The sequence below is a fragment of the Stomoxys calcitrans genome, chromosome 3, assembly GCF_963082655.1.
Source record: "Stomoxys calcitrans chromosome 3, idStoCalc2.1, whole genome shotgun sequence".
NCBI classification, from domain to species: Eukaryota; Metazoa; Arthropoda; class Insecta; order Diptera; family Muscidae; genus Stomoxys; species Stomoxys calcitrans.
The window spans coordinates 15,076,443-15,101,062 of record NC_081554.1 but is presented as its reverse complement, the minus strand read 5'-3'; the positions used below and the strand labels follow the sequence as shown (position 1 = coordinate 15,101,062).

The 24,620-nt window shown below is 37.6% G+C and overlaps 1 protein-coding gene across 5 annotated transcripts; it reads right to left on the bottom strand.

Moving 5' to 3' along the window:
- Positions 1–3,549: 3,549 nt before the first annotated feature.
- Positions 3,550–22,627, bottom strand: LOC106081118 (chorion transcription factor Cf2). 5 transcript variants are annotated; one of them, XM_013242862.2, is made up of 4 exons: positions 22,444–22,627; positions 13,739–15,053; positions 8,745–8,923; positions 3,550–3,854 (listed from the first exon to the last, which is right to left on the bottom strand). In XM_013242862.2, exons 2-4 carry the CDS (start codon positions 14,929–14,931, stop codon positions 3,679–3,681), a joined length of 1,548 nt encoding a protein of 515 aa, XP_013098316.2. In that variant the 5' UTR covers positions 14,932–15,053; positions 22,444–22,627; the 3' UTR covers positions 3,550–3,678. The 5 variants fall into 5 exon arrangements, with proteins under 5 accessions (XP_013098316.2, XP_013098319.2, XP_013098317.2 ...); XM_013242865.2 differs by having other exon boundaries at positions 8,829–8,923; XM_013242863.2 differs by having other exon boundaries at positions 13,739–14,904.
- Positions 22,628–24,620: the final 1,993 nt, after the last annotated feature.

Genomic DNA, 24,620 nt, shown 5'->3' with positions numbered 1-24,620 from the left:
TTTTTATTGGATGAGTTAAAATTTAATTAAAGATTTCAATCATTTTTTTTAATTTGATCGTTAAGTAATTGAAAATATTTGATATTATCATTTTAGAGATTGAAGCAATTTAAATTAAGATGCTAATTGGATCAAGTGGTGGAGCAGCTAATATATACAGGGTGACTGGCATGAAGTGTTACCAATCAAACGAATTTTTTTTGTGTGAAAATATTTTTATTGATTCATATGACAAAAATGTGTGAAAGTAAAAAAAATTTCAGAATCTATTCACTTTTGCTCGATATGAGCACCTTTTTTCTTGACTATTGCTTTAAGTCGATCAAAAAATCTGCTGTTATTTCGGCCGATTGGCTTACTTCTGCGCATCCATACTGGCATATTTTTTGGAGCTTATTCTCCTCCTTAATTGAGATTGAGAAAATCACGACATTAACGAGGAACCGTTATAGGGGTTGATTATGCATGATCGCACAAACTATAGTTTCGTTGCCGGAAGATCAAACCATGGAATAAAAATTATTAGGAACTTGGAAATTTTTTTCAGTTCCATTGAACATCAGTGTTTCTTAAATGTAAGATGGAGTCAAAGTTGAACTTTGACGAAAATTTTATAAGGCATTCAGCTACACAACAAATTTTCTGTGGCTATAAAAATTAAATCCCTCCATCTTACCTTTAGGAAATTAATATTGCAATAAAGCATGTGGATTAGTGGTAGACATTTGTTTTTCTCTTCTCTTCGATTTTGGGTTACAAAAGTGGTGGGATAACTAATTACAAGTTTGCTCCTGCATATTGCATTAAGGAACAGCGGCGATACTTCTTCAATGAGTGCTGTCCGATTCAAGTATAAGCTTAATGACAAGGGAACTACTCTCAATTGTCTAGTCCGAAGAGTGTTTTTGTTTTTCTCTCCTCTTCGATTTTGGGTTACAAAAGTGGTGGGATAACTAATTACAAATTTGCCCCTGCACATTGCATTTAGGAACAGCGGCGATACTTCTTCAATGAGTGCTAGTCCGACTAAGGACCACATCCCTCTGGACGCACCTCAATGAAAGAAACACAACACACTGCTGCAAAAACAACGACACGCTCTTCGGACTCGGCAATTGAGAGAAGTTCCCTTGCCATTGAGCTTATACTTGAATCGGAAAGTACTCATTGAGGAAGTATAGCCTCCGTATTTGCAGGGGCAAACTTGTAATTAGTTATCCCCCCATCCTTCACTAACTTTGACAAAAATTTTATAAGGCATTCAGCTACACAACGAGTTTTCTGGTGTTTTTGCAATGAAATCCCTCTATCATGGATCTGAAACTTAAATCAGACAGCTTCAGCTTTCATGTGATTTTTTTATTAGCCTTAACTGGCTATAAAACCTTTTCTTGTGCTGATTAGTACACATGTCCGCTGGTGGACACACACACACATAAAACCTATACGAATTTGTGTATGAAAGGCATAAATTAAGCAAGGAGGACATATTATACTTTTTAACACATAGTTATGTAATTTTTTTTTTAAATTATTATAAAAAAACAGAAAAAATTAAATTTCAACATTTTGAAATTTGTGAGGATGCATTTTGGATTTTTTTGTTTGTTTTTATTTTGGTTAGTGTTTTCGTAATTGTAGCAAAAGTTTACATTTGTTTTTTTTGTTGTTTTAATTAAATTTTAAATTAATATTTTTTGTAAAAAAAAAGAAAGCTAAGCAGAGCGGTAGCAGTAGTACCTTAAATATCACAAATTTTGTTTTGATACTCTTCTCTTAAGAATAGAAAGAAAGTAATAAAAAAATGTTTGTCAAACAACATGCGCTTTAGTAATTTTGTTTCATTTATGGTTTGTTCTTTTTTTTTTTTGGTTTTCAATTTTCTCTAACAAAAGGTTATAAAAAAAACAGTTAAAAAAATTAAATTTCGTATATATGTATGTAACAACTAAATACAAAGAGAGGTTATAAATTTTGTGTTTTTTTTTTTGTTTTTGTCTAAAATGTTAATAAGCGGAAAATAAGAAAATAACACAAAGAAAAACAATTTTTTATAAAAAAAACTAAAAAGGTTTTTTTTTAAACAATAAATAAAAGCAAAAAAGGTTATAATAATTTTATATAAAGCTAGTTTTATAATAATCATCATATTGATAATAATAAAAAAAATAAATGTTGTAAAAACCAACCGAGATCCTGCTCTGTTGAGACGCTTCTTCTTGAACTGCTGCTTCTTTTCTTCTTTGTTTTTTTTTATTTTGTTTTAAAAAAATTATATTATATTTAAAATCGTTTTTTCCAAATTTTTTACTTTTGTTTTAATTTCCTTTTTATTCTTTTTTTTTAAGGGGGCTAGGCGGCTAGCTGTAAAGATTCGTCTTTAGGGCATCGTTGAAATTAAAAATTTCTTTAATGGTGATTTTTTGTTTTTCTAATAATTATTTTTATATATAATTTAAAACTTAAAAAATTAAAATAAAATAAAAACAAGTCACAAGTCTTATAAAACGAAAAACAAAATTTTTTAAAAGTCTAAAAAAATGTTACGAAAAACCTTTTTTTTTTGTTGAGTTTTGTTTTGTTTTTCTTTAAGGAAAACAATTCTTTTTTAATGTTGTAAACAATAGATAATCTTTTTCTTTTTTTTATATAAATACAAATAACATGTTTTACAAGTTTATATAACAATTAAATAATAAATTCTATGAGTCAATAGTGGTTGAGAAACTTAGTTTTGTTTATAAAAAAAGAAAACAAAAATAAAATTTTTGTTTTTCTTTTTTTTGAAATTTAGAAAAAATCTTTTTTTAAGCTATAGCTCGAAGAGATAAAAAGTTTTTTTTTTACCTTACGGTGTTGTTGTTGTTGTTGTTGAGTTTTTAACTAGTTATTATTACATTATTATATACGAGTGAAGTCTAATAAAACTTTGCCTTCAGAGTGCCAGCTTCGAAAAAAAAAATATATTGAAGTGGTCTCTTCTCTACTAAATGATTGTTGTTTCTTTTTGTTGTTGTTGGTTTCTTTGTTATAATAGTTGTAGTTGTCGTAGTAGTAGTTAACAAAAGGGATTCTTAATATTTAATATGACTATTTAACAAAAAAAAAAGTAAAAAAAAAAACTTAAATAAGCGATTTTTTTTCTCAATTTTGTTTAAAACTACTTTTTTTACTTCCTCTTTTTCTTCTTTCTTTTTAAGAAATATTCTCTCAAAAATAGTACAGTACACAATTCCCTTAAATGTGTGTATGTGTGTGTGTGTGTGTGTTTTGTTTCTTTTTTTTTTTTGTAGAATAGTAGAAGAACAAAGGCCATTTTGGGCGGGGGGTGTATCATTGCTGATGTTTGGTTTGATTTGGTTTTCCTATCATTGCACTTAAGATTTAATCTTGCAGTGTGGTTTGGGTCTCACTATCCACGGTGCGACTAATAGCCATTGTCAAACCCAATCCTAGACCCATGGAGGTTCGCGAAACGCCACTGACTATAACCTCATCATTATCGCCATCACTGTCCTCATCGCCAAGATGGCTGCTGCCGCCGCCGCCACCGCCGCCGTCAACGCCTCCACCAACAACTCTAACACTTTCTATAGCTAATCCGCTGCCACTGCCACTCCCACTACCACCTCCACCTCCATCGCCGACACCCCTTCGCTCACAGCCATTGGGCCTTTCCTAGAGTGGATGTAACTTGGTAGTGTGCACCGTTAGGGCACTGCGCTGTGTAAATCGTTTCTCACAATACGGGCATGTGTATGGCTTTTCCCCGGTGTGTGTGCGTATATGCTTGGTTAGATAGTCTTTGACACTAAACGCCTTTTCGCAATAGGTGCAGTGAAAAGGTTTCTCACCTAAAATACAACACCGGAGGGGAGTAATGAAAGAAAATTATTTTTAATTATTTTTCTTATTTCATAAAAGTTTATTAGGATATAAACAAATTTGATAGCAAATATGAGAGAAGGTCAATGCCGAACCACATCATTTCAGATCTACGAGACAAAAATTGGTTTTGAGAAGTCCAATAGCAATACAGCCAATAGAATTAAATGTCCAAATAGACCATTTAAAACCAGTTTGCACAGAAGCTTGCACTGATGTCATATTGCAACATTTTTACAAATTCTTTCGTTTTTAAGTATAAAGAAATTCTATTAATTCGGTGTAGTCCACTGCGGCATTAACTTTCTCCGATAGCACATCCTCAAGGTAAGCAATATAGAAATATGTGCTATATGTAGATATTTTCTATCAAATATTGTTTAGGTTTTTTAAGAAAAGATTACCATAATACATTGTTTTTTCTATAAAAAAAATATATATTTATAATTTTTTTTTTAATAATTTAGCGACGAAACTTGTAATAAAAAGAGTTAATTTGGTCGATATTCGTTCAAATCCCTAAAAGAAATTTTGCATGATTTAAAAAAAAACACCAAAACCAAAACACGCCTAAATTGGACATATTTACCGACCATGGCAATATGGGACTCAAAAGAAAGGTATTTGCGAGTAGAATACGAATCTGATATCCAAATGTGGGACCACGTTTTCCAAAACACCCCCCAAAGAGGACATATTTACTGACCATGGCAATATGGGACTCAAATAAAAGGTATTTGAATGTATAATACGAATCTGATATCCAAATATGGGATCAAGTGTATGGGGGGCCGCTTCTCCCTAAAAGGGGACATCCCCCAAAGGGAACAAATTTACGACAACAGCAATATGGGGCTCAAATGAAAGGTCTTTGGGAGTAAAGCACGAATCTGATATCAATATTCGGGAAAAGTGTCTATGGGGCCACCCCACCCCCACAACACTACCCAAATAGGAAGTATTTGCTTACTATTGCAATATGAAGCTCAAATAAGAGGGTTTTTAGAGTAGAACACGAATCCGATGTGTATTTTCAAGGCCAATTCACGGAGTGTCCGCCCATCCCCCAAAAGACCACCAAGCCGGTCATGTTTGCCGACTATGACTAATATGGGACTCAAATTAAAGGTATTTTGGAGTAGACCACGCATCTGATATCAACATTAGGGACCAACTGCCTAGGGGACGTCCCACCACCATAACAACCCCAAATAGGACGTATTTGCTCAACAAGAGAATTTGGGTCTTAAAGAGAGTGGAACCAAATATTTATTGTTTTTAGGGACAATACCCCAAACCGGACATATTTGCTGACTTTTGCAATAAAGAGTTTAAATGGGATTAGAAAACGAATTTTATATCCAATTTTGATGCCGATGGCAATATGGGGTTCAAATAAATCATATATAGATATATGAGAATAGAGCACATTGCTGATATATTTTCAGGGCTTAATGTTTGGGGGACCACTCAATCCCCAAAACACCCCTAAATCGAGCATATTTACCGACCAAGTCAATGAGGAGCTTAAATGAAAGGTATTGGGGTGTAGAGCACTGATACCCACTTTCGGATCCAATTTTTGGGGGGTATACCCCTTTCTCAAAATACCCCAAAAACAGCAATTTTTACTGACCATCGCAATATGGGGCTGAAATAAAGGTATTTGGAAGTAGAATACGAATTTGATATCCAAATGGAGGACCATGTATTTAGGGCATCGCCCCTTCTCCAATACACCCCCTAAAGGGTAAAAATTTTTCGACCATGCCAATATGTGGCTCAAGTGTCTGGGGAGCTATGTGTTTGGGGTTTAAATAAATGGTATTTGAAAGAAGAGCACAATGCTGATATTTTTACATGGCCAAGAGTCTGGGGGACCACCTCACCCCCGAAAACACCCCTAAATCAGATATCATGAGCATATCGGGCTAAAATAGAGTATTTTAAGAATGGAGTACATCATATGGGATTCAGATAATGGCACTTATTGGGTTGCCCAAAAAGTAATTGCGGATTTTTTAAAAAAGAAAGTAAATGCATTTTTAATAAAACTTATAAAAAAGTAACAGCTGATAACTGCCAGAAGAAAGAAAGCAATTACAGAGTCACAAGCTGTGAAAAAAATTGTCAACGCCGGCTATATGAAAAATCCGCAATTACTTTTTGGGCAACCCAATATATTGTTAAAATATTAGTCAAGCGATATACTATTTTCGTAGCATGGTACTTCATTAAAAGCTTTTTAATTGTGGAAAATAAATATTTCAAGGAAACGCTTCTTTTACTTTATATGGAACATAAAGTAAAAGAAGCCGCAGCGGAGTAGGCTGGTTTGGAAGGAAGGGGGGGCGGTCCCTCCCCCTTGTCCCAAAAGTACTACCCAAAAATAAAAATGGACCGATCGGGACAATATCGGATTCAAATGAAAGGCATTCAAGAGTAGAGTACGAATTTCATAATAAAAGTTGGGTCCAAGTACCTGGGGGCCGCCCCAGCTTTAAAACCCCATAAAATAGGTTTATTTGACGATCATGACAATATGGGACTCGAATAAAAGGTATTCGGCAGTAGATTACGAATATGGTTAGGAAGTATGAATAGGTTTTATAATTTATTGATAACTGAAGGGGGCGGACCCTCCATCGTTACCCCAAAAACACCATCCAAAATCATCCAAGTGGAGCGATAAGAACAATATGGGTATCAAAGGAAAAGTACGCGCGAGTAGATAACGAATCTGGCATACAAATGCATGTTGAAGTAAAGGGTAATCCCCCCACCCCCACAAAAACGCCTAAAATGGGCACATTAGCCAATCACGAATATATGGGACTCGGTTTGTTTGTTCCATATAGACTGAAAAAGGTCTCGAAATTTTCGCATATTGTGTAGGTTGGTATGGAAGGAGACATAGGCTATATAATTTGTCGGTATCAGAAGGGGGACGGACCCTCCCCCTTATGCCAAAAACACAACCCAAAATCAAAAGTGGACCGATCGGGACAATATAGGTATCAAAGGAAAGGTATTGGAGAGTAGAATACGACTATGGTATTAAAATTTGAGCCTAGGTAGCCATCGGGCTGCCCCAACCCTAAAACTCCCCCAAACAGACATATTGCACGTACATTTCAATAGGGGGCTCAAATGAAGGTGTTCGGGACATTTTAATAGGGGTCTCAAATGAAGGTATTCGGGAGTAGATTTCGAATCTGGCATACAAAATCAGATCGAAGTATTGGAGGTCGTGTTAGACCCATTATGACTATATGATGCTTGGCTGAATCGATTTTCTTAAAATTTTCATAGATTGTGTACGTTTGTCTGGAAGGAAACATAGGCTATATAATATTTAGATTTCGGTTGGAGGCGGACAACTGGTTTCGAATCATGACGAAAACATTTGCGAGGGTTTTGGTTCATGTGAAACTTCACTTCCAAGGAATACAAGGCCTCTTGAAAGGCATCCGTTATAAAAATTCAATAACATTCAATGATCTTTCCACTGTTTTTTTACCAAAAGCCAAAAAGATATTAGAATCGACCCCACACAATTTGAAATTTGGTGTTAAAATGTGGATAAAAGAGCATCAGGACGACTTCCTTTGAAGACATTTAATTCGAACGGCTATAGTATTAGATTCTTTTCACCAAGTACTGGGAATATCAACCAATGACTCGTATTTTCTTTTTGAACCATCCTTAGAGAATATTGAAAATTTTTTTTTTATTATAAAATAAGGTGAGCTCAATATTTTAAATACCAATAAAAAAATTATAAACAATGCCTTATGGTATATCTTTTCTTTTGTTATACATATATATATTAATGAATGAAATTGTTTTTGATAAAATAAAATTAGACTTGATGTGGTGGTTGTGGAGGTGATATATGGTGAGACTTATATGCAAATAAATATTCTTGTTTTGTTTCTTTTTTGGGTTTGGGATTCTTTCGCAAAATTCATAACAAATAGAACAAAAATGAAGTTACTTCAAAACATTTTTTTGTTGTTGTAGGATTTTTTTATTTTTTAAAGAAGAATACTTAAATGCATACCGAAACGCATGATCGAGAACTAAACTCAAATACAATTATTAAGGTTGGCCAAAAGGTAGTGGTAAGTGGTAAGTGGTAGTGAAGAAACCAAAGTGAGTAAAAACATCTGCACAAGAAGATGATGAGGGGGAATTGATTGCTGCTGTTGCGAGTCAAACAGAAATTCGGTGTTGTGAACGAGCAATGATGGACATGGTGAGGATTGTTGTAAGTATGGAAGAGGACAAGAGATGAATGGCGGCATGATGATAGATTGCAAATGTTTTGAAGTACAAAAGTTAAAAAGTTAAAAATTGGAAAATTTAGATTTAAGAGAGTTGCATAGATAATTTTGAAGCAATGCTGTCATATTGGATAGCATTCACATAAATGGTTACCACATTTCCATGAGGGTTGTTTATAGAAGTATGGGAAAAATAAATGCTTTGAAGTAATTTTTGTTCAGTTTTTTTCTTTCTGTAAACTTATAAAAACAACAAAACAATTGCAATTCTTTAGTCTTTATGGTTTGGTTTTTGCTTTGCAAGAATTAGAAAACGAAATTGGTGCAAACAAAATGTCAAAAATTGCATTTTAAGATGAGGTTTTTTTTAGTTTCTTTTTGAATTTCATTTGTTTGTAGTTCGAATAGGAGATTATGAAGCGTACAAGAACTTTGGTTTGCTGACTGATTTGTTTTTTGAGAAACTGAGATTGAGATTGACTGAGACTGAGACTGATAGGTTGATTGATTGATTGATTGATTGACTGACTGGATATATCTGAGTTTTCATTTGAAAAAATTATATTCTCTCACCCGTGTGAGTTGTTAAATGTTTGTTCAAGTAGTCCTTGACTGTGAACGCCCTGCCACAATAGCCACATCTAAAGGGTTTCTCACCTGTGTGTATGCGCGTGTGCTGCTTTAATGTGTTCGATTGTGTGAATGATTTGCCGCAATATGTGCATGTATATGGGCGTTCTTTCGGTGTGAGGCTATCGAAAATATATGTAAAATATCAAGATAAGAGGATGAGAAAGAAATCATTATTAAAATTCCATTATAAATTCAAAAAACGAACAATAAACTTTAACACACACAACATAAATAAAGGTGGGACAATAAGAATTGTTAGTATTTTCGCACTTGTTTCCTTACTAGACACAAAATAATTGCTCCTACCAATAATTTAATTGAAACTGCTTCAATCAAGGAAATAGTAATAATCAAAGTTTTTGACAAAAAAAGGTAATTGAAAATTTTTCAATTAAAAAATTTATTTAGTCAAAATTATTGCAAATTATTTCAAAAAATTGATCGAAATTTTCAATTTATTCTTTAATTGTCCTGATTAAAAAAATGATAGAAATGTTTAAACTTTCAACATTTTTTTTTTTGAAAAATCCAGTTTTAAAACAATGGCCTCAGGTAAAATAGACGTAATGGGAGTTAATCTCCCTAATTCCGGTTGGCGATGGCGTGGTAGAAATTACAAATTTTTACAAAATGGTATTATGGTAGTCCAAGACGAACATTCGTTTTCGTTTTTGGTATCACGTAAATTGAATTCGACTATATTAAACTATTCATATATAAGTTAATTGCAATCTAAACCAGGGCTGCGGAGTCTAGCCCTCGGCCCCGATCCCGGATCGGAGTACTAAGCCGGTGTCGGAGAGCGGTACAGAGTCAGGGCTAACATGCTCAACTCCGACTCCTGCTCAATAGTCCGACTCCGACTTCGATTCCGGCCTCAAAAACTCGACACCGCAGCCCTGATCTAAACTACATCCCGCCTGTTTGTTGAAAGAGTATGGATTTTTATATTATTTTTATACCCACCACCGAAGGATGGGGATATATTAATTTTGTCTTTCCGCGTGCAACACATCGAAATATCCATTTCCGACCCTATAAAGTATATATACTCTTGATCAGCATAAAAATCTAAGACGATCCGTCCGTCTGTCTGTTGAAATGTTCCACAGATTCTTTTTTTGTCCATAAGCAGGTTAAGTTCGAAGATGGGCTATATCGGACTATATCTTGATATAGCCCCCATATAGACCGATCCGCCGATTTAGGGTATTAGGCCTACAAAAACCACATTTATTATCCCAGTTTGCTGAAATTTGGGAATGTAAATTGTGTTCAATTTGGCCCAGATCGGTCCAGATTTGGATATAGCTGCCATGTAGACCGATCTCTCCATTTAAGGTTTTGGCCCCATAAAAGGGGCATTTATTGTCGAATGTCGCCGAAATTTGGGACAGTGAGTTGTGTTAGGCCCTTCAGCATTCATCTTCAATTTGGCGCAGATCGGTCAAGATTTGGATATAGCTGCCATATAAACCGATCTCTCAATATAAGGTTTTTGCCCCATAAAAGGCAAATTTATAATCCGATTTCGATGAAATTTGACACATCCGTGTCGTATATGGTTCAGATCGGTTTATATTTGGATATGGCTATCAAAGAGACGAATATTTTGTTCTACAAAATTGAACAATGACTTGTACTTATTAGACCATTCAATTTCCGTGTCGAATTTGGTCCAAATCAGACCATTTATAGGGGCATACATTATAGATTTTTCACCGGATTATGACTAAAGGTGGTTTACATATATAACTAAGGTGGTTGCTATGGGGGCATAAATTATACATTTTCACCGGTTTATGACGAAAGGTGGTTTAAATATATACCCAAGGTGGTGGGTATCGAAAGTTCGACCCGGCCGAACTTAACGCCTTTTTACTCGTTTTATTTACCACAATATTTTTCTATTATCAAACTGTCGTAGGCGAAAAAGTTACCGAATCCCACGAAATCTGAAATTCGATTTCGACTGATGTCGATATTCGCCTTCGACAACGGGAATAATATTGAATACCGAGTTACATACTACGCCGAGCATCATGCATACTAATGTGGTCAAGGGCGCCCATATGCGTTCTTTAGACTGAGATACATACCATAATCAAAATCAGCTTACTTTTAATGGAAATTGTCCCTAATGTTGTTTAAAATGATTTTAATAAAAGATTTTAATTTACACACTGCAAAACAATTTTTGAACCATAAACAAATCCAAATCATGTTTTGCGCCCTCAAAAGTTGGATGTCTTATCCGTCAGATGCTTATGTTCACTTGTTGTGCAACTCAGACAATACAAAACTTAAGTCACCCGGAACTAATGGAATATATACGTTAATACTAAAGAGAAAGGCGAACTACTCGGCATCCCATCTGGCCTCTATATCCACGACCTGCTTGTAGGCTTACTTCCTTTCCTGTAGGATAATTTCCTTTCTACTCAAAACCATGGAGCGTATGGTGGACACCAATCCCATGGCAGCCGGTTGTACGTACCGGATTGACCCGATGGTGTTCTTCATCGCCAAGCGCCCGCCTCAGTGTATAACACACTGCTACAACAACAAAAACAACCATGGCAGTGTAGGACATTCAGCAAATTGCTCAGATACAAGCAGCAAGACTATGTGAGCGGGAGATCAGTGGAGACCGCTCTGCATGGGGTTTTGCAAATAACAAAATGAATCTTTGGATGATAAGATGTAGACGTTTGCGGTATGCATTGACATCGAGGGGGGTTTAAACAATGTGAGGACCGACACACTAATGTCTAAGGATTGGGCCTGTGCCAGTTGTATCGGGTGCTTAGAGACTGCATAAAGCATATGCTAAAGAATAAGTGAATAAACTGTGGGAGACCACCAATTAAAACCTACTTCCCATCGTGACTGAAGAGGGATTGAAACAGATCTTTTAAGAATCCGAATCAGCTGTGCTGGAAGGTCTTAAGGGTCTTCAAGATGGCATACTCTACTGGGCTACCCCTTCGGATCTGAATGTAACCCTAGAGACCACTGAAATTTGCTTGTTCACGAGAAAGACGAAGATGAGCCAATTTGACAATCCACATCTTCTTAGCAGAACGATTTCGGCATTTTAAAAGCTCAAACACTTGGGAGAAATCTTGGAGAGGAAACTGAACTGGAGGTGTCACATGCAGTAGCGTACTGAGAAGGATTACAGATATTGGGAACTACGTAGAGAGGCGGTGTGCTCGAATTGGGGCCTCAATCCGAGGACAGTCCACTGGCTATACAGTGGGAAATTTTTTCATGGGAAATTTTTTATTAATGTTGGGAACTACATAGAGGGTTCGTGTGCTCGAATTGGGGCCTCAATCCGAGCATAATCCACTGGCTCTACGGAAGCATAGTTAGACCAATACCAATTATCGCCTGATCCTTAATGGTATGTTCATGGGAAATTTTATATTAGTAACTTATTCCTCGGTATTATGGTGGACAGCGACGAAAAAGTGAAATGTAAGGACTTCACAACACGTTCATATTGTCTTTGCATAGTTGAATGGGAAAACTATGGGAACTACAAATGTTGGTATTTGAGCTCAGCTGAAAACTAACCACAATTTGCGGATAGTGGAATGCTCCGTATACGGAGTAGCTAAAGCTGCAGTCGCGGACAATCAGCGATATCGACTGGAGTGTCCCAGGGGAAGCTACAACAACAGGGATGCATGTGGCTACAACAACAACAGGCGCGGCAAATTACACCTTGTGTAAGGCATGTCAATATCCAGCACTTGCGGTCAACAGATTCTGTCACTAAGGTTTGGATACGATTCCAGATTTAAAATAAACTCTATGATCATCAACATGCTCACCTATGGCAGCAACAACATCAATAAATGACCCAATAACGCAGATCAAGACTGTTTACAAAAACAGAAGTTGAGTTCCACTTAGTAGCGACTTTTGCTTATCAAATACTTTGCTGAAAAATTTGGCCAGGCCTTTACCTATGCATTCTTCTCAAGTACTCTAATGAAGCAACATTCTGCTCTCCTACATGTCATATCCATGACACTTAGAACTTTTAGGGTTCGACATTCGCCTGGGGTGTACTCTACATTTCCCAGGACCTTTTGTATACACGGATAAGGCTTTATTGGATTAAGGTACCAAATTAGGAGTTTCTAGCAATGAGAGAATTATGTTAACTTGAGAGCGATTGTTCCTTCTGAATCAGTGAATGGGAGGCCCTGAAAATGTTTTTGTGTATAGTTGAAGGCTTTCTACGATAACCCCACGGTGTCAGCCCACGCTTGCAGAGTGGCAATGTGGCTTGCTCGCGGAACAGGTCGTCATTTATCCCGGGGCTGAAAAAGCAAGACCACAGAGAGCTTAAGAAATCCGAACATTCCACATGAGCCGTTTCTCTATGCTCCAGTAACACAAAAAATTATTTGTCCCAAATCTTTCAGGCCTTCTGACAACGCACTGACCTTGTCACCTGCCGTCTCGCCAGGGTTGGAACTAAAGCACTCAGCGCCTTTAGTTCAACAATTTCATGTCTTTACATCTGCTATCCCAATAAACTGTGGAGTAGAGATGTGCCAATTAGGATTTCCGCCATCACCTTCCAGCTAATTTCGGACAATTCAGCTTCTTATGCAACCTAACTTAAAATTTTTATTTGCCAGCTAAGAAGTCAATCTTCCTCTTCGCTTTCGTCTCTAACTGTAGGTCATTTTTATAGACGTCGTTCAAATTCCCTTCAATGCCATTACTCAGCAAATATACCTTCGTAGCAAGGCCCAATAACTCTGTCCTATGGAAACAAGTGCCAATACTGTAACAAATCAATTGTCTCTCATTAGAAAAAATATATAATTCAATATTTAATTAAATATATATAGAGGGGGGTTAATAGAGGGGGTAAAAAATAAAGGAAAAGAAAATATGTTCAACATTACTCTGCTTCTCCAGTATGCACCTTACGGTGCATAGCCAATGTACCGGGCGTTTTGAATGTCTTTGGGCAATCGGGACACTTGTGGCGCACCTTGGCAACACCACCAACTATTGCCGTTGTTGTGATGGTGCTTGCTTGATGATTGAGGACGGCTGAAGGGGCATGAGAGGAACTGACCACAACACTTGTGGCAGCACCTGGCGTTTGTTGGATGGTATAGACGGGCACCGAGGTGGGTGAACCTTCAATGCAGTCGCCATTGAGGGGCTCCTCTTTGATTATCACATGCGGGTGAATCACAGTTGCAGTACCGTTAACACTTTTATTCAGTTTTACTGTCAGTGGCGGCACTTTTAATTGGACGCTTTCTTGTGTGCTATTCTCATCCATATGGTGGGATTGCTGATGCTGTTGCTGGTGTTGTTGCTGTAGATGGTTTTCTTGTTCTTGTTGCCGCAGCTGGTGTTCCTGTTGTCGTAGCTGGTGTTCTTGCTCTTGCTGCTGCTGCTGATGGTGCTGCTGCAGCAGGTGTTCCTGCTCTTGTTGATGCTGCTGCAATATGGACACTTGCTCCTCGTACTGACGCTGTATCAAGTCATGGCCAGGTAATTTCATATCATGCGGCGCCATTGATGGCATATTTTCGGGGGTTGCCGGCTCATAGCCGGGCTGACTAGCTGCTAAGGCGGAGGCTGTACACACGGATCCACAGTGAATACACTTGTATTCGTTGGCTCCTTGCAGTGCTGCCGCCGAGATACCATAAAAGCTACACGCAGGACAACGGGCCAAGAAGGAGGGAGCCTGATGCACCAGCCGATGATGATCGTCCAGATCCTGTTCCGTTGCAAACTTGTCATCACAACTGTGACATGGATAGTCGATCTTTAGAGATTCGGCCACACTAGCAGAGACATGATGCGGCGCCAACAATATACTGCCACCGCCCACACCTGCAACCACACTGAGACCACCATGGCACAAGTGCATATGTTCCGTTGCCTGTTGCGGCCCTTCGAACTGTTGGCCACACATTGGACAGAAATGTGAGGTGGACACTAGGGCGGGATCCATGCTCAGATTTGGTAAAAATGAAGTCTTCAGTGCATCCATGGTGGCGGGCGACTGAGCTCTGCTATGCTGCTCAGGTCGCGGTAGTCGTATTTCCTGGGCATTGGAAGGAGATTTTAGCATGGCGTATCGACTGACTCAAAAATGATTAAACACAGCTTTTGGAACAAAGCAAGTGAGCGAGCGAGCTAACGAATGGGCGCAGTTGTTAGTGGGGCGTTAGTATAGTGTGGGCCTGAATAACCCTTTAAAAACAATCACACATGCAAAAACATATTTTTTTCAAATTAGGCTTTTATGTATTTTTAAATGATATGTAAGCAGTAAATTCGGAACCCAATTTCAAGGCTTGTCAGAATATCAAAACGTATTGACTTTTGATATCTATTCGGAAAGGGGAGTGGATAATGTTGATATGATGTCGATAAAAGGAGCCGTTTACCTGATCCCTTTTATTAACTGTAACAATCAAAGCTATATGGAGCATAACTATCTTTTACTGTCCACTATATAGGATGGGGAGGATACCAATTTCACTTTTTTTTGTAAAACTTCAAAATATTGCTCTAAAACCCTATTGGATATACCGTCGAAACCGGATAGGTGAAACGCTGAAAATACATCAAATTGATTTCACGGATCCGCAATTTTCACATTAGCATGGACCGGATAAGCGAAATTAGTTTCCAGTTAAGCGATATATTTTCGTTTAAGCGAACTTAACTGTATTGAATGACACCAAACAAGCAATGAAAACAATCGGCTAAAGGGAATACAAGCTTCCAATATACACTAAGTAAATTAAAGAATATGAATAAATAAGGACAACATTCCTACTGGCTCAGCAGAATGCCTACGTCAGCGAGAGGAGCGACACACTCATCCAATCTGTAGACCCGCATCAGTTTGATCGGGTGCTTAGAGACTGGATTAGACACATGCTAAGGAATAGGTGGATATACTTTGGAATGAAGCCACCGTAGTGCAGAGGTAAGCATGTCCGCCTATGATGATAAACGCCTGGGTTCGAATTATGGCGAGAACATCATCGGTTCTTATCCCCTCCTAATGCTGGCGAAATTTGTAAGGTTCTATGCCACGTAAAAACCTCTCCCCAAAGAGATGTCGCAGTGTGGCACGCCGTTCGGACTCGACTATAAAAAGAAGGATCTTAAATTGGACCTTAAGGAACTTAAATTCGACAGTACTCATTGATGTGTGAGGAGTTTACCCCTGTTCCTTAACAGAATATTCATGGGTAAATTTGCATTTGCATAAGAGACAAAATGTACAGGGGTTGACCTGGAGTAGCATTTAAATCCTTACGTTGCACATACAATGTTATAATACTTCTACCACAAAGACCAAGCTGGGGCAATCTGAAAGGCCACGTTTCCCCAACAAATACTTGGAAGTAAACAACATCCAAACGCGCATTACGAACTTTTGAACATTATGTAGATGTCCCTTAGGCTTGAAATGGGGCATGAATCAGAGGAAAGTCCACTGCGTCTACAGGAGCGTATGTCGATCAATACTATATAATGCCTCAGTAATTTGGTGGGCGGCGAAGGAATGAAAGTGCAACATAAAAGCATTACAACAGATACAGAAAACATGTTGTCTAGGCGTTTGGACCAAACCTATTTGGGCATTGGAGACCATTTTAGATATTTGGTCAATAGAGACTGCGGTTATGAAACTTAAGACGATGAGAGAATGGATAGGTGATAAGAGTAGGACCTAACACCGCGTTAAAATTCAAATGAATGGAATAAAAAAGTTTCGAATCGGATACTTTAGCCCATTAAAGACCAATTGGCAGTAAAAAAACCCAAGAAAAGAGATGTCTTAGAAAAATTCTAGCTCTAGTTAGGAAAGAGGTATCCTTATGAAATTTGGATTAGCGTAAAGTAGATGGAGGAAACTAATAATAAATCCCGTCATATAAGGTCATTTTTTAGAGGACAATTGGTTTTTATAAAGTCATCAATTTTTTATATCCAAAAAAATCAAACAAAAAATGTTCTCAAAATTCTTAGGATTGGGTTAAGATGATACTTGAGGTCAAGAGGAAGCACTGGTGCCAGCAACACGGTTTTATATTGATGGAACTTTGATATTGCCATCGGAAAATTCATGCCACACGTTTGGATCAAAGCCAGATGTAAGAGTGAACCTGGGGTCTACATTGGGGACCCAGGCTCTGAGATTTGTTTTCAACTGTCTGACCCTAATACGATCCTGCAGGCAATGATCCGGGCGATCATGAAATAATGAAATCGTATACTATTAACGCGAGGACGTCGAGTGAGAACATCTTTCCAAATTTACCTATTCTATTAAGAAAAATGGGCAAATTTGTCACATATTAATAGTGCTGTCCGATTCAAGTTAAGTTCATTAATAAGGGGCCCCTTTTTTATAGCTGAGTCCAAAAGGCGTGCCGCAGTGCGAATTTTCTTTGTGGAGAAGTTTTTACATGGCTGCCATACCAAATGGTATAGTACTACACAAATGTCGCTAACAGTAGTGGAGGGATAACCACCGCTAAAAAATTTTTTCTGATGTTCTCGGCAGGATTCAAATACAAACGTTCGGCGTCATAGGCGGACATGCTATTGTCCGCGGTACGGTGGCCTCCAACACATCTTTACAGGTCGTAGACTGGTCATCAGTGCTACAATAACCAGGACGGTAACTCATAGACGTTTTTGTGTAGTTCGCAGTGCGGCTGTGTATTTGTTGTTGTGGTTGCAGTGTTTTGTGTGCAATTTTTCGTTCTGTTCAACATCCAGATCCAGAAACTCTGCTACTAAGGTAGTGCTTTTCTAGAGGAATCTGGATTTGAGACAAGTGGTTTGCTAGGATTCGCCTCGGAGATTAGTGATGTCTTGCCAAGTGACAATCATGTCACGTAGGGAGACCACTGCGAGGCCTGGTGATAACACGAGAAAACCATTTGCAGTGTTGATTTCTGATCGACTCTCTAATGCTGGTGAGATTTATGAAACATTTAGCCATATCAAACTTCTATTCAAAGAGAAGTGGCTCAGCGGTACATGGTTCGGACTCGGAATCTTGTTGTTATGCTAAAACTTCAATCAGACAGTACTCGTTGATACGAGACAAGTGTTTCCAATGATCTCTTATAACAAAAATTTGCTTTTTTATAGTTAAATGACATTTGTAAGATGTTAATTGAGACGAGTGACGTGGCTGGGCAGTTGAGCAGGTGACGTGTGTTATGTGGTCCCAGGACACATCCTGCACGTTGCCATCAATAACGATCCGGCTGCATTTACCAGATCGTTATTGAGGCAGAACTACTCTGGTTTGCCGGGGGAGGTCAATTTCTTCAGGTGCAATGGGTGTCTGTCGATTCCATATTAACCCGATAGTTATTCACCGCATTTGCTACTGTATCAGCATGAATGTTGTCTAGATCCGTTTGATATGCCGCTTAATCTAGAGGTTTTTTCTTCTAGAGCTAAACGCTCTTGATCATGTAGATCTACTTTAAAACTTCTAGGTGGATATCCACAGTATGATGATTTGGATGGTCCCTGCGGAAACAACACAGAAGCTATTGCTTAGACAGTATGTAGTTTTGTATTCGCACGGTCAGGATCTTTGTCTCCTGATGGAGATTGTCCAAGTGAGAACGCAGGAGTTAGTGCTGCGTAGTTCGAAGAACTATTAAATATTATTCCACTGGGTGTCACATAGCTGACTAGGCCACAGAGACGCTGCATAACTTACCAGAGACCGGCAAATTACTTTGTACGTGGTGACAAGGTTACGTTGTCAGCACCCCAAGTGCAGACGGCAAGTGACTTGAGCAACCTAAGCAAGTATTGGGTTTCCCAAAAAGTGAAAAAATTTGTCAACGCCGACTATATGAAAAATCCGCAATTACTTTTTGGGCAACCCAATAGTTTCGCCGACGTTTATGTTCAAAGCAAATGAAGCCACCGTTGTTGTCGTATAGCACGGTTTGACCTGGGCTAATATGTATGAGCGGCATTCTGCGACATTATTTTCCACACATAGAGAACAACAGGAGTGTTCAGAGATAGGTTGAGGGCCATGGTCAGGTACTCGAGTCCCGGTACATGAAGGTTTTTCTATATCAGTGTATGGATGACTATGTCTACTTTATGTTATGAATGGCTCTCCTTCTCTCAGTAAATTGACGCATCATTTCGAACCAGTCACTCGCTATATACTGTTGGAGAGTGACTTAACATTAGATTTTAAATTACCAGTATCGGCACTTTCTCGTAAGTTGCTTGCTTACATGATTTCATGCTTGTTCCGTGTTGCGCAGCCTGCGACGGGTAATTGCGCCTCATGTTGTTGTTGTATCAGTGTGTTGTACACTGAGGCAGCAGGTGTTGCCGATGAAAGATTCCATCCGGTCAATCCGGTACGTATAACCGCCTGCCATGGTATTTGCTATTTGTTCGTTTGGGATTAGGCGTTGGGATTTAGCATCAATTATATCTACGAATTTTTACTTAGGAACACGTAAATCCGAGGAGAGGTGGTAGATTTCTTAAACGGAGAATAGTATATTTTCTCCAACCTAATTTTTATTATCCAACGTTCATACTTGATAAAATCGGGTGGTCGGATGGACTTATAAGGGTGATGATGTGAACACAACGAGACCACGGACTGCCAGGAAACCAGGGTAACAAAAAAGGAAATAACTGCCGAACTGCTGCATTCGTCCATAGTACTGGTTGCGGCATCTTCATGTATCTTGGGACACGTCGAGTTATCCATTTGCTCTGCCAAAACTGCATTTTATAGGGCGCACCCCCAAATTGTTTTTTTTTTTTCTTTGTTTTTTGCACACTTTGTGGCAAAGGCCCCCTGGGGTCCAAAAAAAAACTCTTCTTTGGGGGAAGTGGTCAGACCTAGGCAATATGGGTATCAAATGAAAGGTATTGTCGAGTAGAATATGAATTTGCAAAAAACAAGTAAAAAAATTGGACTCGGGAAGGACCTACGGGTTCTTGAGTATTATGAACCCTGTTAACATAGGCAATATGGTTAACAAATGAAAGATATTAACGAGTAGATTACGTATATGCAAAAATATCTCTCAAAATTGGTCCCAGGAAGGTCCTACGGAATCTTGAGAATTTTGAACGCTGTTAACATAGGCAAAATGGGTATCAAATGAAATGTATTAACGAGTAGATTACGAAAGATATAAAAAAATAGTTAAGCTCCAAAAGATCCCTAAAGAAAAACAAAGAAAAGTTAAAAAAAAAAATTCGCTCGACTTTTTAAGTAATCTACTCGTTTATACCTTTCATTTGATACCCATTTTGCCTATGTTAACAGCGTTCAAAATTCTCAAGCCCCGCAGGCACTTCCCGGGACCAATTTTGATTATTAGTAATCTACTTGACAATATTTTTCATTTAATACCCATATTGTGTAGGTCGAACCACTTTTCCCAAAGGGAGGGTTTTTGGCGCCTAAGGGGGTCCAGGGACCTTTGCCCCAAAAAAGGACTTCAGATTCGTGTTCCTGGGGTCAACCCACATCTTCTTACTAATAGGGTAAATCGATGCGGTTTATTCGATCTTCTTCTTTATACTAAAGCAAAAAGTTTTTGTCCCAATCGAATAAAATTGTTTCCAAGTGGGGCCCAAATGATCGAATAATGCAGACAAATGCACTATTCATATATTTTAAAGCCTTTATTAAATTAACCGTTCTAAACTATTCAATTATTTGTTTATTTGAAAATATTTCATTTTCAATGGTTCCATTATATGAAGGGTCACGAATAATCAAATAACGATTAATAGAAAGTACACCCTAGTTCAGACCCAAGCCATAATGGCCTGACAAAAAGCGACTAATATTAGACCTATAACCTAGCTAAAACCATTGATATAAATCTATAACACCTGTTTAACATTTCTTCTGTAGCTTGTTTGCCAACCTGTCTCTGTCTCCGCGTCATGTTCTGGATCCTGGTACGTTGGACAATGGCAGGTCATCTTCATGATCAGAATAAAATGGGTTACACCGAACATAGCAAAATAGATTTTTTGTTGTTGCCCGAAATTGAACCCGAACATTCTAGGGCCGCTAAAAAAATGTTGTAAAATTTCAAAAAAAAAAATCAAAATTTTAGCCGAACATATATGAACACCATGACCCAGGACAATAACAAATATGCCTTGATTATTATTCTGATCGCTCTAGCAGTTATTCTCTCCAAATATAGAACATTTTCTTCTGGAGATAATTATATAATCACAGATTTTATGGCAACACTGGTCAAAATCATGGTCTCGGTCCTAAATTGGAATGGTAACAAAATTTATTTTTCAGGGTCACTAATTTCGCCAACATGTTGGACGGCAGAATTTTAACGCGTAGTTTGGTACAGATTAAATGAAGATTGAAGATTGTTTGCCACCGTATTTATCCCATATTGGTTATTTGTAGACATGTAGGCTCGTTTACTTTTCTAATTGCCAACCCACACCCACACAATTGGCTTTCTTCTTCGTCTTGTTTATCAATCGAGTGACATTCGTCATAACAATACGACCAGGAACAACAACAAAAGAAAATGCAACTTTAACAAGTGGCAACTGATAAATGGGTGTGGGGAGGGGGCGATTTTTACCAGCCATAGGCAAACGTTAAATATCCTTTTTGTCTCACAACACACATACACAAACAATGCACCAACACACAAAACCGCACCAAAGACACAATGCAATCACAATTCCTTCATTTCTGACACCATAAATATTTATTCTCCCCTTAGCCTAACAACAACAATAGCAACAAAACCGAATTAACAACACAGCGTATCGCTGAGCACCCCCTACAAAGTGGGCCCCTCCACCAACCGCAAACAAAAGGAACATACAAACAAACAAAACACTCTAAACCCCAAGAACCACAATCACAATTATTAAAAAAAAATCGAAAAATGAAACAAAAATTGAAAAACGGCAAGAGGAGGTGGTGGTGGTAGTGATGAGACTCTCTCCCACCTCCCCAATTATCTCCTTCCATCAATCCCGCGCGCATTAAAAAAAAACAACTAAATCAGACGACGTCGGGGACGGACGAATAGCCAACCGACCATCCATCCATCCAACCAACAAAAAGAAAGAGAACAACAACAACAATGCAGGAGACGGACGACACTCTTCACAACCACTCACACACACAGGCACACGCGAATCTTTCGCCTGACTGACACAAACACCAAATACTCGCGCAAACACACACACTCACCAATTATTAAAAAAACACATTCACACACGATTTTCTTTATTTTTTTTTATTTTTCCTTTCATTGCTTATCATCATTTCCTTCGTCTTTTTGCTGTGCTTCATGTTCTGAGTGTGTGTGTGCGTGTGTTGATCTCTTCTTTTTTCGGCCAATTTCGGAATTTTCACTTTTAATTTTCATTTCCACTAAAAAAAAATATCAAAATTTTTGCAGCGCAGCCCCGAATGCTTTTATCCACACCATGCCCCCTAAACATACAAGACTCAAGGAAAAGGGTTCCGAATTTTTCGTTTATTCTTGTCGTCGCTTTTTTTCCTTTTTCAGTTGTTCTTGTCTGCAGCAAAACTTACCAAAATAAAACTTGAGCTTATTTACATCTAAATACAATTACTCTCTACTTCATGTCGTCTTTGGCGCTATCAGTATAAATTTGAGAAAACCACCACAACAAAATCCAATTGTGATTTTTCACAAATTTTATTTTAAACTCACTTCAAACTACTACTTACAATCTACAAATTTTATTTTAAACTCACTAATAAACGAATAACGATTAATCGTTATTCATCCCACCGAATTAATCGTGTGAACAATTGCCAGACGTTCACGTTAATATAGGGCGCATATTTTTATTTACGTTTAAGGGTAGTATGCACCTCCGGTGAAAAGTTCATTATCATAAGAAATACATTGACATATCCTAAGGGTTGGTATTCTATTCTGCTTCGGAATGGACGCTAAAATTTGAAATTGTTCCGCGAGCGGAATTTTACAGCAATCAAATGTTTTTATTACCATACCAAAACCCGTTTTTTCTGCACTTATTGTTTCTCTATTTTATATATTTATTCTCAAATAATTAGAGAAAAACGAACCATTGAAACCAATAAAACAAACAAAATGATGCAATAGTTTCAAGTGTTGCCACTATAATAGTTTTTTTGCCATTTTCCTCACAATAAACAGAGTACTTATTTTCCGCCTAATTTCAGCCAACGTTTCGCCTATGTATTTTTAGGTGGAGTTTGACGGCATTCCGCTTGAAAAGCTGTATAGAATACTCAGCTTAAGCGAAATTTTCGTTACGGATACCGTTGCCGAAATTTTTGCTTGCAGGCACGCAGCTCAAATGCAATTTACTTTGCATAACAGGGTGACAAAATAGGCATTGGTGGATTTCTTCTTGCAACTACGAATGAACATTTATGTTTTAATCGGTCATGCAACATGAAATGAATAGGTTAGGTCGGCAGAAGCTAAGACATTTATGTCTCCACTGGAAAATAGTTGTGCAAACTACAAATGGCGACTAACATTGATTTGCAATTTTGACCGATTTTAATCAATTTTCACTAATTAATTACATATGTACCGAAATTAAACGTTTTTATTTGCAAATAACTTTATTGCATGTTGTAAGGAACTATAAAATCATACATTTTCATTCAAATTTACCATTTTTCTTCAAAATTTATTAAGGTTGGTATTTTGTTCGTTTTTCACCGTTGAAAACCCATGTTTTTGCGATTACTTTTTTAAAACTACACAAAAACTAATGATAAAATAACAATTTTATTAAATTTGTACCATTAGTAATGAGAGACTATTCTACTAAATGATATCAGCATTTTTTTGCTTTAAAATATTATTATCTAAAAAAAGTAATAGGCGAAAAATATCGCCAAAATCGAATGTAGAATCAGCATTTATCTAAAACAAAAATAATTTGCGAAATTAATTAGCGAAAAGCTAACATAGTACCCGTCATAAAAGAAGACTTGGTGCGGAAGTACTTCGGAACCGAGGAAGAACTGGGAACTGCTAGGACAAATCCAATCTTTTTCGAGGACAGGGTTAATAAGGACATTCATGGGCCAGCAGCTCCAATAAGACCTTGTTTTAGTTTTGTTCTTTTTCATTCATTCCCTAGAATAAACAACCTCAGAAATGATGCCAAAAAGAGAGCTTTAAGTTCAGTTTGCACATACGCACCTCTAGTGAAATTTGCGGTTGCAGTCAAGACATTTAAGTTTCCACTGAAAAATGGTTCTGTAAACTACAAGATGGAAACAAACATCGACAAATTTTTTGCCCGATTTCTAATAATGTTTATGAAATACTTACGAGTTGAAATTAATTGTTTTTATTTGCAAATAATTTTATTTAATTTTTCATGGAGTTATCAAAACATAAATATTCATTTGTAGTGGCAAGAAATAAATATCCAATGACAATTATGTCACCCTGTTACTCAAAGACAAATTTATTGGAGCTGCGTACTCGCAAGCGGAATTTTCGGTAACAGGGTCATTGAATTTCTTAATGGGGGCTTTACATGGCACATCTTGATACGTGGTCATTGTAATAGTATTGGCCTGGGAGAAACAATTAAAGGTGGTTTCATTTCATACAACAAACACAATTCATATGGTGCAGTCCGCCATCTTGTCATCAAGCTGATCAAGCGTGTGTATACGTGTGGGTACATGAGCAGAGAACATGCGAGACAGAAGATGACAAAAAAGAG

What these genes read in the sequence shown, in the direction of transcription:
- LOC106081118 (XM_013242864.2), bottom strand. Translation starts at nt 15,295, where the DNA reads ATGCTCCATATAGCTTTGATTGTTACAGTTAATAAAAGGGATCAG. An exon ending in GTGCATACTGGAGAAGCAGA is followed by an intron (nt 8,924 to 13,738) that starts GTAATGTTGAAC and finishes TATTTTCGATAG; the next exon opens with CCTCACACCGAAAGAACGCC. An exon ending in ACATTTAACAACTCACACGG is followed by an intron (nt 3,855 to 8,744) that starts GTGAGAGAATAT and finishes GTTGTATTTTAG; the next exon opens with GTGAGAAACCTTTTCACTGC.